General features: G+C 50.4%; 6 protein-coding genes across 16 annotated transcripts in view; 2 read left to right on the top strand and 4 right to left on the bottom strand.

The window, feature by feature from the left end:
* Positions 1–16,819, bottom strand: part of TAF6L (TATA-box binding protein associated factor 6 like) — a 177,370-nt gene that overhangs the window by 105,170 nt on the left and 55,381 nt on the right. The window lies entirely within an intron of this gene.
* The window catches only part of POLR2G (RNA polymerase II subunit G), a 188,755-nt gene that overhangs the window by 82,332 nt on the left and 89,604 nt on the right, over positions 1–16,819 (bottom strand). The window lies entirely within an intron of this gene.
* Positions 1–16,819, bottom strand: part of GNG3 (G protein subunit gamma 3) — a 440,061-nt gene that overhangs the window by 26,385 nt on the left and 396,857 nt on the right. The gene's annotated exons all lie outside the window — the stretch shown is intronic.
* On the top strand, positions 4,549–7,123 carry UBXN1 (UBX domain protein 1). 2 transcript variants are annotated; one of them, XM_050756973.1, is made up of 9 exons: positions 4,549–4,763; positions 4,885–4,938; positions 5,027–5,133; positions 5,219–5,288; positions 5,514–5,705; positions 5,800–5,851; positions 5,998–6,114; positions 6,624–6,816; positions 6,984–7,123. In XM_050756973.1, exons 1-9 carry the CDS (start codon positions 4,705–4,707, stop codon positions 7,031–7,033), a joined length of 894 nt encoding a protein of 297 aa, XP_050612930.1. In that variant the 5' UTR covers positions 4,549–4,704; the 3' UTR covers positions 7,034–7,123. The 2 variants fall into 2 exon arrangements, with proteins under 2 accessions (XP_050612930.1, XP_050612929.1); XM_050756972.1 differs by having other exon boundaries at positions 6,624–7,123.
* LOC126935534 (ubiquinol-cytochrome-c reductase complex assembly factor 3) lies at positions 11,568–12,202 on the bottom strand. The gene is made up of 2 exons (XM_050757068.1): positions 12,073–12,202; positions 11,568–11,985 (listed from the first exon to the last, which is right to left on the bottom strand). The coding sequence occupies exons 1-2, from the start codon at positions 12,190–12,192 to the stop codon at positions 11,827–11,829; spliced, it is 279 nt and encodes a 92-aa protein (XP_050613025.1). The 5' UTR covers positions 12,193–12,202; the 3' UTR covers positions 11,568–11,826.
* LBHD1 (LBH domain containing 1) lies at positions 12,191–16,573 on the top strand. Of its 2 annotated transcripts, none has more exons than XM_050757066.1 (3): positions 12,191–12,374; positions 12,547–12,694; positions 14,091–14,160. In XM_050757066.1, the coding sequence occupies exons 1-3, from the start codon at positions 12,191–12,193 to the stop codon at positions 14,143–14,145; spliced, it is 387 nt and encodes a 128-aa protein (XP_050613023.1). In that variant the 3' UTR covers positions 14,146–14,160. The 2 variants fall into 2 exon arrangements, with proteins under 2 accessions (XP_050613023.1, XP_050613022.1); XM_050757065.1 differs by lacking the exon at positions 12,191–12,374 and adding an exon at positions 16,415–16,573 and having other exon boundaries at positions 12,488–12,694; positions 14,091–14,253.

Consider the following 16,819-nt stretch of genomic DNA (forward strand, 5'->3'; position numbering starts at 1 on the left):
ATACAAAAAATTAGCTGGGCGCGGTTGTGGGCGCCTGTAGTCCCAGCTACTCGGGAGGCTGAGGCAGGAGAATGGCGTGAACCCGGGAGGCGGAGCTTGCAGTGAGCCGAGATCGCGCCACTGCACTCCAGCCTGGGCGACAGAGCGAGACTCCGTCTCAAAAAAAAAAAAATAAATAAATAAATAAAAATAAATTTAGAATACTATGTTATCCTGGCTGGGCTTGGTGGCTTACACCTGTAATCCCAGGACTTTGGGAGGCCAAGGTGGGCGGATCACTTGAGGTCAGGTGTTCGAGACCAGCCTGGCCAACATGGTGAAACCTCATTTCTACTAAAAATACAAAAAATACCTGGGTGTGGTGGCGGGCGCCTGTAATCCCAGCTACTCAGGAGGCTGAGGCAGAAGAATCGCTTGAACCCGGGAGGCAGAGGTTGCAGTGAGCCAAGATTGTGCCACTGCACTCCAGCTTCGGCAATGAGTGAGATTCCGTCTTTAAAAACAAACAAAAAAAAGAATACATTTGGCTGGGCGCGGTGGCTCAAGCCTGTAATCCCAGCACTTTGGGAGGCTGAGACGGGCGGATCACGAGGTCAGGAGATCGAGACCATCCTGGCTAACACGGTGAAACCCCGTCTCTACTAAAAAAATACAAAAAACTAGCCGGGCGAGGTGGCGAGCGCCTGTAGTCCCAGCTACTCGGGAGGCTGAGGCAGGAGAATGGCGTAAACCCAGGAGGCGGAGCTTGCAGTGAGCTGAGATCCGGCCACTGCACTCTAGCCTGGGCGACACAGCGAGACTCCATCTCAAAAAAAAAAAAAAAAAAAAAAAAAATACATATATTATCCAGAATACACTTGTTATAACACTTCAGTGAATAACCTGTGCCTTTTATTTTTAGTTTTTCTTTTTTTTCTCTTTTGTCCCTGTGCCTTTCACTTGATTCCTGTATTTCCTCAGCATTAATTAATTAATTAATTTTTTTTTTTTTTTTTTTGAGACGGACTCTCGCTCTGTCGCCCAGGGCTGGAGCGACACTGCAAGCTCTACTCACTGCAAGCTCCGCCTCCTGGGTTCACGTCATTCTCCTGCCTCAGCCTCCCGAGTAGCTGGGACTACAGGTGCCCGCCACCAGGCCTAGCTAATTTTTTGTATTTTCAGTAGAGACGAGGTGTCACCGTGTTAGCCAGGATGGTCTCGATCTCCTGACCTCGTGATCCGCCCATCTTTGCCTCCCAAAGTGCTGGGACTACAGGCATGAGCCACCGTGCCTGGCCTTCCTTAGCGTTCATTTATTTACAAATAATGAGAGGTCATATTATATCATTATTATTACTATTTATTTATTTCATTTTCTGAGATGGAGACTCTGTCTCAAAAAATAAATTAAATAAATAAAATAAAAAAATAAAGCCTATGTTTGTCACTGTACCGTGGAGAGGCAACATACATAGTGGTTTAGAGAACACACACTGCCTTGGGTTGAATCCTAGCTTTGTTATTTACTTTGCGACTTTAGGTAAATTATCTCATCTTGGCTGGGCATCGTGGCTCACGCCTGTAATTCCAGCACTTGGGAAGGCCAAGACGGGGATGGCTTGAGCTCGCAAGCTTGAGACCAGCCTGGGCAACATGGCGGAACCCTACCTCTACTATAATAAAAATACAAAAGTTAGCCAGGCATGGTACATGCTACTTGGGAGGCTGAGGTGAAAGGATGGCTTGAGCCTGGGAGAAGGAGGTTGCAGTGAACCAAGATTGTGCCACCGCTCTCCAGCCTGGGCAATAAAGCCAGACCTTGTCTCAAAAAGAAAAACCACTTTTCCTTTTATTTTTTGAGACAGCCTGTCACTCTGTTGCCAGGCTGGAGTGCAGTGGCACAATCTCAGTTCACTGCAAACTTGCCTCCCGGGTTCAAGTGATTCTCCTGCCTCAGCCTCCCAAGTAGCTGGGACTACAGGTGTGTGCCACTACGCCTGGCTAATTTTTTGTATTTTTAGTAGAGATGGGGTTTCACCATGTTAGCCAGGATGGTCTTGAACTCCTGACCTCGTTATCTGCCCACCTCAGCCTCCCAAGGTGCTGGGATTACAGGCGTGTCCAGCCAAACAGGTAGATCACCTGAGGTGAGGCAGGTAGATCACCTGAGGTGAGGAGTTCAAGATTAGCCTGGCCAACATGATGAAACCCCTCTCTACTAAAAAATACAAAAATTAGCCAGGCATGGTGGTGGGTGCTTATAATCCCAGCTACTCGGGAGGCAGAGGCATGAGAATTACTTGAGCTTGGGAGGCAAAGGTTGCAGTGAGCCGAGATCCCACCACTGCACTGTAGCCTGGGCGACAAAGTGAGACCATGTCTCACACACACACAAAGTGAAGTGGAGCACAAAGTAATCAACAATGACTCACAGCAGCCAGGATAAATGCTTAATGGGTTAAATACTGTAGCTAGAAGGCAGAGAGCAGTGGTCAAAGCAGGCTTTTCTTAGAAGGCAAACCCTGAATCCTGAAAAACTCCTGGGAGTTAGTTTACTAAGTGGAGAGACAGGACATCCTAGGCAGAGAGACTGGTTGGTGCTCAGGCCAAGAGGAGGGTGAAGTCTGGTTTGCAATATGCACAGCTTACCCTCAAGTGGTGGGCAATGAAACTGAACAATAACAACCACCATTTACATACTCTGCCTTCCCAGGCACCAAGGTAGGTGCTATTGTGATCTCCACTTGAGAGGGGGCTCTAACCCCCCGCCCCCAAAAAAAGCCGGGGTAGGGGCAGAAGGAAGTCAGACTACTAGCATTTAAATTGTCCTAGATGGCCGAGTATGGTAGCTCATGCCTTTAATCCTAGTACTTTGGGAGGGCGAGGCAGGTGGATCTCTTGAGCTCAGGAGTTGGAGACCAGACTGGCCAATCTGGCGAAACCCTGTCTCTACAAAAACTAGAAAAATTAGGCTGGGTGAAGTGGCTCATACCTGTAATCCCAGCACTCTGGGAGGCCGAGGTGGTTGGATCATGAGGTCAGGAGTTCAAGACAAGTCTGGCAAAGATGGTGAAACCCCGTCTCTACTAAAACTACGAAAATTAGCCAGGCGCGGTGGCAGGCACCTGTAATCCCAGCTACTCGGGAGGCTGAGGCAGGAGAATCGCTTGAACTCAGGGCAGGCCGACGTTGCAGTGAGCTGAGATTGTGCCCCTGCACTCCAGCCTGGGCTACACAGTGAGATTTTGTCTCAAAAAAAAAAAAAAAGAAAAAAAGAGAGCGAGAGAAAAGAAAAGAAAAATGAGCCAGGTGTGGTGGCATGTCTGTAGTCCCAGCTACTTGGGAGGCTGAGGTGGGAGGATAGCTTGAGCCCAGGAGGCTGAGGTTGCAGTGAGCCAAGATTGCACCACTGCACTCCAGCCTGGGCGACAGAGCCAGATCCTGTCTCAAAAACAAAAACAGCTGGGCGTGGTGGCTCATGCTCGTAATCCCAGCACTTTGGGAGGCCGAGACAAGCAGATCACTTGAGGTCAGGAGTTGGAGAACAGCCTGACCAATATGGAGAAACCCTATCTCTATTAAAAATACAAAAATAGTTAGCCTCTTTGGCTCACGCCTGTAATCCCAGCACTTTGGGAGGCCGAGGCAGGCGGATTACTTGAGGTCAGGAGTTCAAGACCAGCCTGACCAACATGGTGAAACCCTGTCTCTACTGAAAATACAAAAATTAGCTGGGCATGGTAGCAGGCACCTGAAATCCCAGCTACTCAGGAGGCTGTGGCAGGAGAATCGCATGCACCCAGGAGGCGGAGGTTGCAGTGAGCCGAGATTGCGCCACCGCACTCCAGCCTGGGCGACAGAGCGAGACTCCCTCTCAAAAAAAAAAAAAAAAAAAAAAAAAAAAAAAAAAAAATTAGCTGGGCGTCGTGGTGGGCGCCTGTTATTTCAGCTATCCGGGAGGCTGAGACAGGAGAATTGCTTGAACCCGGGAGGCGGAGGCTGCAGTGAGCCGAGATCGCGCCATTGCGCTACTGCACTCCAGCCTGGGCAACAAGAGTGAAACTCCATCTCAAAAAAAAAAAAAAAAAAAAAAAAAAAGAGTAAGTTGTCCTAGATGGTGGAAGTGTCACGGAGTTTTAAGCAGGGAGGTGAGGACAGGATTACATCATTGTGTTTTGCAAAGATCCCTTTGGCAGTCAGGCAGAGGATGGCTCAATTCCCCAGAGAGAATGAGCGGACCAAAGAGCAAGTACATTTCTTCGGCTCCTGGCAAACATTGCCAAAGAACTTCCCAAAGCGTTGCGCTAAGGGACTATATTCCTTCCATTTTCTAAGGAGGGTGAGGCAGGATGAAGTTCCGGGAACTGGCTTCATTCCGCCCACGGGTTTCAGAGCCGCACCAGCTTTCTTCCCCACAGCAGCCCGGAGCCTTGGCTTGGTGGGTTGCCTCCCTGTTCCCGCCCACACAAAGTCCTGGCAGCAAGGCCAGAAGTTTTCTGGTTCTCAGCGGCACCCGTCGACGTCCGCCCCCACGTGACCCAAACAGATCCGGTACTTCCGCTTCCCCTCGGCTTTCTTCTCGTCGGTGTCCCTGGCTGCTATAGAGCCGGGTGAGAGAGGGAGCGCCCGTCCGCGGGCGTCGAGGGCGGGTTGCTTCGCGCTGACCCTTCCCGCCCTCCTTCTCGTCACACACCAGGTCCCCGCGGAAGCGGCGGTGTCGGCGCCATGGCGGAGCTGACGGCTCTTGAGAGTCTCATCGAGATGGGCTTCCCCAGGGGACGCGCGTAAGGGAGTTCCCCAACCCCGGCCTGCGGGGGTGGGGGGCCGCGGACCTGTCCTGGCCTTTGCGCCAGCCTGACGGTCACCATGGCTCGTGGGCGCTATTCATGGTGTTTCTGCCCCCAGGGAGAAGGCTCTGGCCCTCACAGGGAACCAGGGCATCGAGGCTGCGATGGACTGGTGAGCGCTCGTCTTGGGTGGCGGAGAATTGGGGGCTAGCGGAAGGGGCAGCCTCAGAACTAACCTCCCCGCCGACTTTCCCTGCCAGGCTGATGGAGCACGAAGACGACCCCGATGTAGACGAGCCTCTAGAGACCCCCCTTGGACATATCCTGGGACGGGAGCCCACTTCCTCAGAGCAAGGCGGCCTTGAAGGTCCTGACTAAGGGACACCGTGTGATTATTCAGGAGGGTCCGAGGAGAATCTGAAGGGATAATAATACCAATTGTTTGTTTGTAGGATCTGGTTCTGCTGCCGGAGAAGGCAAACCCATTTTGAGTGAAGAGGAAAGACAGGAACAGACTAAGAGGTACAGTAAGAACAGCCTCACATCTCTGAGGGTCGTCTTCCACCTCGCCCCGGTACACATCTGGTCAAAGAACCTTGACCTTTCCACATTTCCTCTTTCTTGGCATTTTCTTTTCCTTTTCTTTAATCTACTTTGGGATATATGTCGCCTAATTTTGTTTATGGTAAACTTTGCACCTTCTCACTCTGTCCATTTCTCTTGAGCTGTTTTCTCTTGGCAACACAGGATGTTGGAGCTGGTGGCCCAGAAGCAGCGGGAGCGTGAAGAGAGAGAGGAACGGGAGGCATTGGAACGCGAACGGCAGCGCAGGAGACAAGGGCAAGAGTTGTCAGCAGCACGACAGCGGCTACAGGAAGATGAGATGCGCCGGGCTGCAGAGGAGAGGCGGAGGGAAAAGGCCGAGGAGTTAGCAGCCAGGTCTAGGCAATCGAGATGATGGATAGCAGATGAGAAAGAAATCAAGATTTGCTTTGTTGATGTCTGACCTAATTTCCTCTTGTCTACATTCCAGACAAAGAGTTAGAGAAAAGATCGAGAGGGACAAAGCAGAGAGAGCCAAGAAGGTAGGTGATTGAGAAGACGCCACGGGTAATGGAGTGGGCAGGTTAGTAAATCTTTTCCAGCTTCAGAGGGAAATCTTGGGCTTACATGATGTGTTTCACCTGAGGGTGGGTGAGTACCTGATTGAGTGTTTTGCTTTGCCCTTTAGTATGGTGGCAGTGTGGGCTCTCAGCCACCCCCACCGGCACCAGAGCCAGGTCCTGTTCCCTCTTCTCCCAGCCAGGAGCCTCCCACCAAGCGGGAGTATGACCAGTGTCGCATACAGGTACTTGATTCTGATTCCTATCTTCCTCCTGGGACCCCTTTGTTGCCTGTTAAGGTGCCCATTTCAGAGCTTTTTTCAGTTAATGTGCCGTTTGCCAAATCTCTCCCTTCTTTATAAATGACTTTTGAAATCCTATCTACTCTTGGGAAAGGTATCAAATTTCACCTGCCCCAGTCATATTTAAACCCATACGTCCCTCTTACTCAGCAGTTACCCTTTTACTTGTTCATGTTTTTATTTGATTTATTATGCAGCTATCTGGTGATGTGGTATTTATCCAGATTCTTTTATATAATCTTACGCTTGTCTTTCTTAGGTTGTGAGGGAGCTGGGAGTCTCTCATCCACACTTAGTAAAGCAGAGCCTAAGTGGCTGTTCATTTGGTGCTTTAAATAGTAGTTGTGCTGGTTCAATCTAAGAAGGAGGGGCCAGCTTTAGCTCTTTGCCTTACTTGGGCACCTCATTGAGTTTTGATGCCCACAATACTGAGTATCTCCCTTGCCCTTTAGGTCAGGCTGCCAGATGGGACCTCACTGACCCAGACGTTCCGGGCCCGGGAACAGCTGGCAGCCGTGAGGCTCTATGTGGAGCTCCACCGTGGGGAGGAACCAGGAGGAGGCCAGGACCCTGTGCAATTGCTCAGTGGCTTCCCCAGACGGGCCTTCTCAGAAGCTGACATGGAGCGGCCTCTGCAGGAGCTGGGTATGGCTGCAAGACTAGAAACCAGGACTTGGGGGAGTAGGGAGGCATGCTTGGGAAAAGGAGGGATGCAAAGAGAAGGGGTTTTGTGAACATGGTGCAAGGCCAGGAATTTTGGGAGCAAAAACCAAGTATCCTTGTGGTTCAAGCCTGTTTTCTTCCATCTTTAGGACTCGTGCCTTCTGCTGTTCTCATTGTGGCCAAGAAATGTCCCAGCTGAGGGCCTTTGTCCCATCGTCCCTCTGTGACCCCTTCATCTTTGATAAAGCACTGACATCTCCTTCCTAATAAATAGACCCTGAGTTCTGTACATGCCTGACTCCTTCCTGAATGGCTGGGAGGGAAAAACCAAGGCAGAGGAAGAGGCTAAAAGGGAACACATTTGCAGCAGACCCTCTTCCTCATCTTTAGTTTCCAACAAAGACACTTGTTTCTAATCTCTGGGTCTGATTAACTGCTGGGGAAGTTGAGGAGGAGAGGTGCTAAAAGGAGTGGAGAGTACATTGGATGGCACCTTTTACTCCTATGGTAAGACGGAACATAAAAGCCCAACTGCTGCTGCTTTTTTATTTATTTATTTATTGAGAACACAAGAGTGCCTTTTTTTTTTTTTTTTTTTTTTTGAGACAGAATCTTGCTCTGTGGGCCAGGCTGGAGTCAGTGGCGCCATCTCGGCTCACTGCAAGCTCCGCCTCCCAGGTTCGCGCCATTCTCCTGCCTTAGCCTCCCGAGTAGGTGGGACTACAGGTGCCCACCACCACACCCAGCTAATTTTTTGTATTTTTAGTAGAGATGGGGTTTCACCATGTTAGCCAGGATGGTCTCGATCTCCTGACCTTGTGATCTGCCCGCCTCAGCTTCCCAAAGTGCTGGGATTACAGGCATGAGCCACCGCACCCAGCCAGAAGAGTGCCTTTTCATTTTAAAAATGTTTGGAAATGGGTACAACTTTGATACAGCTTCGGGGTGCTCCAGACACCCATGGCCACTTCATGTAAACCACTGAGAATTTGAGAATTTTTTTTTTTTTTTGAAATGGAGTCCTGCTCAGTCACCCAGGCTGGAGTGCAGTGGTACGGTGTCAAACCACTTCCTGAGTTCAAGGGATTCTCCTGCCTCAGCCTCCCAAGTGTCTGGGATCGTAGGCACGCACCACCATGCCCAGCTAATTTTTTGTATTTTTAGTAGAGACGGGGTTTCACCATGATGGCCAAACTGGTTTCAAACTCCTGACCTCAGGTGATCTACCCGCCTCGGCCTCCCAAAGTGCTAGGATTACAGGCGTGAGCCGCCGTGCCCAGCCACCACTGACAATTTCTAGAGCACTTTGAGAGACGATACAGTATGATGATCAAATTTTGTAATTAAATCTAATGAGGGCAACACACTTCTCAAATACGAGATGTGTCGACTGGGGGCTCCCCTACTCTAAGGTATTCACAAGGAGGCAGATAAACAGTTTATTTTTCTTTTGAGATGGAGTTTCGCTCTGTTGCCCAGGCTGGAGTGCAATGGAACGATCTCGGCTCACTGCAACCTCTGCCTCCCGGGTTCAAGCGATTCTCCTGCCTTAGCCTCCTGAGTAGCTGGGATTACAGGCATGTACCACCATGCCCGTTTTTTTTTTCTTGTTTTTTTTTTTAAGTAGAGACAGGGTTTCACCTTGTTGGTCAGGTTGGTCTTGAACTCCTGACCTCAAGTGATCCACCCACCTCTGCCTCCCAAAATGCTGGGATTAGTCGTGAGCCACTGTGCCTGGCCAGATAAACAGTTTCTTTATTCATCCTCCTCCTCCTCTTCATCTTCCTCTTCCACCTTTTTCCAGGCAACTTTAGCAGGACCCTTTGCACCATCAAACCTTCCTTTCGACTTATGGTCAGCAACATCCTTCTTACATTTTTCCTTCAGCTTTGCTACCTTAGTGATGTCATTTAAGTTATTTCACATCTCACCCAGAAAACCTAGCTTCTTAATAGAATAGGGATAATAGTGCCTGTTTCTTGGGATTGTCATGAGGGTTACATAATGCTGGTGTAAGATGCTTTAGCATAGTGCCTAGTACCTAATAAATCCCCAGTAAGCATTAGCTACTAAAAGGATAATTTTACTTACTTATTTGAGGTGGAGTCTCACTCTAGCTCCCAGGCTGTAGTGCAGTGGTGTGATCTCGGCTCACTGTAACCAACGTCTGCCGGATTCAAGCGATTCAGCCTCAGCCTCTTTAGTAGCTGGGTTTGCAGGTGTGCGCCACCACACCTGGCTAATTTTTTATATTTTTAGTAGAGATGGGGTTTCACTATGTTGGCCAGGCTGGTCTCAAACTCGTGACCTCAAGATCTGCCTGTCTCAGCCTCCCAAAATCCTGGGCTAAAAGGGTAATTTTTTTCTTTTTTGAGACAACGTCTTGCTCTGTCACCCAGGCTGGAGTGCAGTGGCATGATCTCGGCCCACAGTAACCTCTGCCTCCTGAGTTCAAGCGATTCTGCTGCCTCAGCCTCCTGAGTAGCTGGGACGACAGGCAGGCGCCACCATGCCCAGCTAATTTTTGTATTTTTAGTAGATACAGGGTCTCACATGTTGGCGCTTCTGCTTTTTAAAACCAAGAAGCACTGATGAGCTTCTCTGATAGCCCCTCCAGCTGCTCATCACCCCACCCTGGTGTCCTGTCAAACTGCTCCTGACTCCTCCTCTCCTTCCTGGGCTAGGGGAGAGGACACAGTTACTCTGTAAAGATCTGAAAAGAGCACCAACGCTCATATCTGGGTTTATACCCCAGTGTTAGAAAGATTTATTTGGGGCCAGGCACGGTGGGTCATACTTGTAATCCCAGCACTTTGGGAGGTCGAGGCGGGCGGATCACCTGAGGTCAGGAGTTCGAGACCAGCCTGGCCAACACGGCAAAACCCTGTCTCTACTAAAAATACAAAGATTATCCTGGCCTAGTGGCGCACCCCTGTAGTCCCAGCTACTTGGGAGGCTGAGGCAGGAGAATCGCTTGAACCTGGGAGGCGGAGGTTGCAGTGAGTTGAGATAGCTCCATTGCACTCCAGCCTGGGCAACAGAGAAACTCTGTCTCAAAAGAAAAAGAAAAAGAAAGAAAAGCTTTATTTGGTGTTCTGACTTAATTTTTTTTTTTTTTTTTTTTTTTTTTTTTTTGAGACGGAGTCTCGCTTTGTCGCCCAGGCTGGAGTGCAGTGGCCGGATCTCAGCTTACTGCAAGCTCCGCCTCCCGGGTTCACGCCATTCTCCTGCCTCAGCCTCCCGAGTAGCTGGGACTACAGGCGCCCGCCACCTCGCCCGGCTAAGTTTTTGTATTTTTAGTAGAGACGGGGTTTCACTGTGTTACCCAGGATGGTCTCGATCTCCTGACCTCGTGATCCGCCCGTCTCGGCCTCCCAAAGTGCTGGGATTACAGGCTTGAGCCACCGCGCCCGGCCAGGTGTTCTGACTTTAATAACAGCAGCCTTTTTTTCCATTGCAATCTTGCTTGGGAACCAGAGGATAGACAAAAGAAGAGCAACTTGGTTGGCTAGGCTGTGGGGCTTTGACCCCACTTATTTCATCCTCTCAGTGGCAACTCCAATAAATCCTGACCGGATTCAGAGATTGGAGACCACTTTACATTTCTAAATTAATTTTTTACACTAATCCTCATAGTTATGACCTTTCAGAGAACAGGACTGAGGTTTGTAACATGCTGGAGTTGAACTAAGATCTGTGACTCAAAGCACACTCCTTTTACTTCTAGTAAGTCAGCCTCCTAAGCTTGTTTAACCAGAGGTTAAATAACGGGCACAGAAAGCACTGTGGCATATGTTAAGTGCTAGATGCTCCTCCAATCTCGCTCCAAGGACAGGAGTCCTGAGTGTCCTCTGTAGGCATCCATTACTTCAAGATTTTCCAGGATAGTTCAGATTTCAGGAATGTCCCACGGTTATCCCGGGAAGTACACTCCAACCTGACACCACATGACCTGTTTTGAAAATGTGGTTGGCAGGGTGCAGTGGCTCAGGCCTGTAATCCCAGCACTTTGGGAGGCCAAGGCGGGTGAATCACCTGAGGTCAGGAGTTCGAGACCAGCCTGGCCACATGGTGAAACCCGCCTCTACTAAAACTACAAATATCAGCCAGGCGTGGTCGCGGACGCTTGTAATCCCAGCTACCTGGAAGGCTAAGTAGGAACAGCTTGAACCCAGGAGGCGGAGGTTGCAGTGAGCCAAGATTGCGCCACTGCACTCCTGCCTGGGCAACAAGAGCAAGGCTCCATCTCAAAAAAGAAATAGAAACTGTGGCCGCAGCAGGGTGAGGTGGTTCACGCCTGTAATCCCAGCACTTTGGGAGTTCGAGGCGGGCGGATCACCTGGGTCTGGAGTTCGAGACCAGGCTGGCCAACATGGTCAAACCCTGTCTCTAATAAAAACACAAAAATTAGCTGGGCGTGGTGGTGCGCGCCTGTGATCCCGGCTACTCGGGAAGCTGAGGCAGGAGAATCGCTTGAACCCGGGAGGCAGAGGTTGCAGTGGGCCGAGATCATGCCACCGCACTCCAGCCTGAGTGGCAGAGAGCGACTCCGTCTCAAAAAAAAAAAAAAAAAAAAAAAAAAAAAAAGAAAAAAAAGAGAATGTGGTTGAGATACCTATTGAGATCAGCTTCTTCTGGTGGGATGGGAGAGGTAGCAGGTGCAGGCCATGCCCCCAGCACCGACCACAGGTCGCTAAGCATTGGTAGGTGTCGACTGCAGGGCTCATTCTGGGTGGAGGAACATGATTTATTGATTCTTTCAGTTAACCACATCCGACTCGCGTCTCGGCCCTGGCCCGCTTTGCGGACTTTAAAGCAATCAGTCCAGGGTTTGGGGGGAACGTGCTCACCCGACGGCAGCTCACAGGACCCTGGAGAGGCCTGGGCATGGCATCTCGGCCGGACTCCCCGCTGGGCCCACGAAGGAGAAAGCCTGCATCGGATTCCTGCGCCCGAGCCAAGGTCCCAGGGCCCACAGGGTCAAGTCCGGTCTCACGGTGACCTCCCGCCGGCGCCGCCTTCGCTAACCATCCAGTTCTTCCTCCAGGCCACGTTCTCCTGTGTGGTCGCTGCCTCCTGCAGAGTGGCCACCAATAGCTGCTGGGTCTTGGCCATCTCCTCCCTGCTCCGCGGGTCCTGCAGTGGCATCTCCTGAGGGCAGGAAGGGGAGTTCGCAGGAGCTCCAGTCCGGGGCTCTCCACCCGCCCACCCATCCTCGGGATTACCAGTTGCTTCTACCTTTAGCATTTCCTGCTTCCGCTGCTCTCCGGGGGTCACGATACCAAGGAGCGCGAAGCCCACGCCAGCCCCTGCGCCCAGCACTGCGACTGTGATCAGCATTTTCCGCAAGAACTCCATGGCCGCCTGCACAACCAGCAGGGCGCCCACCGGAGTTCACCGCAGCCGCGAGCAGTACCCGCGCGGTCTCACTGCCCCTTCGCGCAGGCTAGAGCGCCCTATAGCAGAAACCATAGATAAACGGCCGGCTAGAGAGGACCCGCTCAAGGAAACGTTTAGAATCCGGAGCGCCGGGATCTCAGGTTTAGCTGAGGGGGTTGAGGGTGTCCAAGAAGTGCTGGCGCCAAGGGCTGAGCGTGGGCACCCTGTGTCCTCAGTTCCGGGGTGGGATTGCTAGGGGAGAGTGCGTGTCTTCATGGTTGCCGTGGGTTTTATGATTGCCCATTTTTCTGTCTTCCAACGTTTCCCGATCAGTAGGGGCCCGAGCTGTGCTCTGTGGTTTCCTGCAGTCACCCGCGCGTTTTCAACACAGCGAATGGAGGTCATACACATACATATCCCTCTCCATCCCCTCAACTCTGGAACAAACACTGAAAGTCAAGTGTACTGGTTGGAGAAATGGGTAATAGTAACTTATCTTTAACATTTATTTTACAAACAACCTGTTCCTTTTCTCGTTATGGTACACACTTGGTATTGTCTAGGGCTTTTTTGGTTTTGTTGTTAGTGTGTGGGCGTGGTTTTGTTTGTTTTTGGAGACAAGGTCTCACTCTGTCGCCCAGGGTTGGAGTGCAGTGGCGATCATGGTTCACTGAAGCCTCGACTTCCAGGGCCCAAGGGATCCTCCTGCCTCAACTTCCCGAATAGCTGGGATTACAGGCGTGCACCACCACGCCCGGCTGGTATTGCTTTTTGTTTTGCTTTGTTTTCTTCTTTTTCTTTTTTTTTTGAGACGGAGTCTCACTCTGTCACCCAGGCTGGAGTACAGGGGCAGGATCTTGGCTCACTGCAAGCTCCGCCTCCCGGTTTCACGGCATTCTTGCCTCAGCCTCCCGAGTAGCTGGGACTACAGGCGCCCGCCACCACGGTCGGCTAATTTTTGGTAATGTCAGTAGAGACGGGGTCTCACCATGTTGGTCAGGCTGGTCTCGAGCTCCTGACCTCGTGATCCGCCTACCTCGGCCTCCCAAAGTGCTGGGATTACAGGTGTGAGCCACCGTGCCTGGCTGTTTTGCTTTGTTTTCAACTAAAAGGCTGGATTCGTTTAACATACTGAATTCTGCTTTACAGAAGAAAACGCCTTTTAGCTGTGTGACTGATTACAGGCAAGTTCTTGTGCCCCGGTTTCTGCATCAGAAAATGAGCTTATAACAGTACTTGTCTCACAGTTTTAGGAGAATTAAATGAGTTATATGTAAAGCAAAACAGCTCCTGACAAAGAGTAAACACCATATAAATATTCATTAAATAACATACAAACATGCCAGGTCGGGAAAATCAGTAAGCAAAGGAGTCAGGAAATTCCAAGTTGGTTATCACAGCTCTTGGCTCACAGGGCTTTAATCCAGGTGCCCTTGTCTCCTACCCTTGCTGCCATCCCAGTGTCTCCAGGGAGTAAGTAGAAATAAAGATCCGATCTCACGTCTTGGGCATTTTCCCCTCCCCTGAAAGCCCATAATCACTTAGCACAGTCAGAGCTTAAGGCGCCAGGCTCCAAAGAAGATTAAAGGAACAGTTTGTGGGCAGGAATACCCTCCTGAGTTCAATCATCTTGCACTCTAAGAATCACCACCATGGCCCTTGTGCCAGGGAGAAGCAAGGAGGATGGGCTTTGGACTACAAATAGCCCAGGCTCCTCCCAGCATCCAGAGTCCCAGGCTGCCCAACCCTCTCTGGGACAGAGGAAAAGTTGGCAAGGTTGAAGGTCACTGGCATATTCAGGTTATACTTCCCCACCCTGTGTCTGGCAGCTGGCTTACCCTCCAATTTGGCCCAACCTCCTTGCTGTCCCTATTCAGGATTTCTCTCAAAAGTCCCATCTGCTGTCTATTGTGGTGGAAGCCTCTGAGGTGAATGAAGAGAGTGGGGATCTCCATTGGCCCCATGAGGAGCTGCTGCTGCTCACTGATGGTGAGGAAGAGGATGCTGAGGCCTTCCTCCAAGACCAAAGTGAAGAGCCAGGTGAGGCAGGTGGCTCATTCAGGGGGCCACTGTGATCTGAATGTTCTGGGCAGAGCCAAGATGGAAGTCAGTTATCACCCCTGCATTCCGCAGTGCCAGGCACACCGCAGGTGCTCAATAAATGTGAAGATGTGGGAGAGAAAAGTCAAGGCAGTTGGCAAAGTTGAATTATAGAGAGCAGTTCTGGTATCAGAATGGGTGCCATCCTTTAATCTGTACTTTCTTTTTTTTTTTTTTTGAGACAGAGTCTCCTTCTGTTGCCCAGGCTGGAGTGCAGTAGTGCCACCTTGGTTCACTGCAAGCTCCGCCTCCTGGGTTCACGCCATTCTCCTGCCTCAGCCTCCCGAGTAGCTGGGACTACAGGCACCCGCCACCTCGCCCTGCTAATTTTTTGTATTTTTAGTAGAGACGGGGTTTCACTGTGTTAGCCAGGATGGTCTTGATCTCCTGACCTCGTGATCCACCCACATTGGTCTCCCAAAGTGCTAGGATTACAGGCATGAGTCACCGCACCCAGCCTTAATCTGTACTTTCAAAATATTTACATTGCTACGGGAAAAGATAAAATTACCCCAAGACAGGCCGGGCAATTTTTTTTTGTATTTTTACAAATTTTTTCTATTTTTAGTAGAGACAGGGTTTTACCGTGTTAGCCAGGATCGTCTCGATCTCCTCACCTTGTGATCTGCCCGCCTCAGCCTCCCAAAGTGCGGGATTACAGGAATGAGCCACCGTGCCCGGCCACGTCTGTGTACTGTTAAATAAGCTACTTTTTTTTTTTTTTTTAAAGACAGAGTCATGCTCTGTCGCCCAGATTGCAGTGCAGTGGCAGGATCTCGGCTCACTGCAACCTCCGCCTCCCAGGTCCAAGGAATTCTCCTGCCTCAGCCTCCCAAGTAGCTGGGACTACAGGCTCACACCGCCATGCCACGCCTGGCTATTTTTTTTTTTGTATTTTAGTAGAAACAGGGTTTCACCATATTGCCCAGGCTGGTCTCAAACTCCTGAGCTCAGGAAATCTGCCTGCCGCTGGGCGCGGTGGCTCAAGCCTGTAATCCCAGCACTTTGGGAGGCCGAGACGGGTGGATCACGAGGTCAGGAGATCGAGACCATCCTGGCTAACACGGTGAAACCCCGTCTCTACTAAAAAATACAAAAAACTAGCCGGGCGAGGTGGCGGGTGCCTGTAGTCCCAGCTACTCGGGAGGCTGAGGCAGGAGAATGGCGTAAACCCGGGAGGCGGAGCTTGCAGTGAGCTGAGATCTGGCCACTGCACTCCAGCCTGGGCGACAGAGCAAGACTCTGTCTCAAAAAAAAAAAAAAAAAAAAAAAAAAAAAGGCCGGGCGCGGTGGCTCAAGCCTGTAATCCCAGCACTTTGGGAGGCCGAGACGGGCGGATCACGAGGTCAGGAGGTCAGGAGATCGAGACCATCCTGGCTAACACGGTGAAACCTCGTCTCTACTAAAAAAAAATACAAAGAACTAGCTGGGCGAGGTGGCGGGCGCCTGTAGTCCCAGCTACTCGGGAGGCTGAGGCAGGAGAATGGCGTAAACCTGGGAGGCGGAGCTTGCAGTGAGCTGAGATCTGGCCACTGCACTCCAGCCTGGGCGACAGAGCTAGACTCCGTCTCAAAAAAAAAAAAAAAAAAAAGGAAATCTGCCTGCCTCAGCCTCCCAAGAAGCTACATTTTTTTGAGCATTTACTATGTGCCAGGTACTATGCTAAACACTTTTACTTCATGATTTTCAGAAAAACCCAATGAAGGTACTTCCCCTTTATAAATGAGAAAATTGAGGCTGCGAGGTTAGGCTCTTAGTGATAAAATTGCTCTATATTTTCATAAGCAAAGAATACCACATTAATTTTTAGCACGAGTGCAGCAGCTTATCACGGCCCATTGCAGCTTCAACCTCCCAGGGCTCAAGCAGTCCTCCCAGCTCAGCCTTCTGAGTAGTTGGAACTACATGCCTGTGCCACTATCCCTGACTAATTTGTTTTTGTAGTTAGGGGTGTCACTTGATTGCCAGGGCTCAAACTCTTGGGACTCAAGCAATCTGCCCACCTTGGCCTCCCAAAGTGCTGTGATTATAGGAATGAGCCAGTTTTGTAATTTGATAATATATCAGTAATATTTTTCTCCCTTCTCCTCCTCCATCCCAGGCTGGGCTTGGAGCCCACAGAACACTTAACGCTGGACTTAGCTGGGGGCAGACCAGGATGATGAAGATGCTTGTTGGATTCTTGAGGTCACTAAGTGTCTGGAAGCCACCAACCACTGTCCCTTCTGGGACTCAGCAACAGGCTCCTGTGTTTGTTGAAGTGGCTTTGTGGAATATTCTTGTCTCCTGCCTCCTAATAGCTTTGAGGGTAAGCATTGTTCCCTCCCTCTCAAACATCTCATCCAGATTTATGAAGCTCCTTATACCCATCCTCTCACAATCTCCTTTTACAGGTGAGAAAAAATGAGGCTTACAGTTTAGGCCACTAGATTATACAAGTCAGTCGACACCGGGGTTTGGATTCAGTTCCTGTCTGCTGCTTTTAGGAGCTCCAGTTAGTTGAAAC

Source organism: Macaca thibetana, chromosome 14 (assembly GCF_024542745.1).
Source record: "Macaca thibetana thibetana isolate TM-01 chromosome 14, ASM2454274v1, whole genome shotgun sequence".
NCBI lineage: Eukaryota > Metazoa > Chordata > Mammalia > Primates > Cercopithecidae > Macaca > Macaca thibetana.

Bases quoted from the DNA above. Each gene is read 5' to 3' on its own strand.
- UBXN1 (XM_050756972.1), top strand. From the start codon at position 4,705: ATGGCGGAGCTGACGGCTCTTGAGAGTCTCATCGAGATGGGCTTCCCC. The intron at 4,764-4,884 runs GTAAGGGAGTTC...TTCTGCCCCCAG, and splicing joins GGCTTCCCCAGGGGACGCGC to GGAGAAGGCTCTGGCCCTCA. The intron at 5,134-5,218 runs GTCCTGACTAAG...GTTTGTTTGTAG, and splicing joins AGAGCAAGGCGGCCTTGAAG to GATCTGGTTCTGCTGCCGGA.
- LOC126935534 (XM_050757068.1), bottom strand. From the start codon at position 12,192: ATGGAGTTCTTGCGGAAAATGCTGATCACAGTCGCAGTGCTGGGCGCA. The intron at 11,986-12,072 runs GTAGAAGCAACT...TCCTGCCCTCAG, and splicing joins GGAAGCAGGAAATGCTAAAG to GAGATGCCACTGCAGGACCC.
- LBHD1 (XM_050757065.1), top strand. From the start codon at position 12,488: ATGGTTGCCGTGGGTTTTATGATTGCCCATTTTTCTGTCTTCCAACGT. The intron at 12,695-14,090 runs GTAATAGTAACT...GTCCCTATTCAG, and splicing joins TGTACTGGTTGGAGAAATGG to GATTTCTCTCAAAAGTCCCA. The intron at 14,254-16,414 runs GTGAGGCAGGTG...CCTCCATCCCAG, and splicing joins AGACCAAAGTGAAGAGCCAG to GCTGGGCTTGGAGCCCACAG.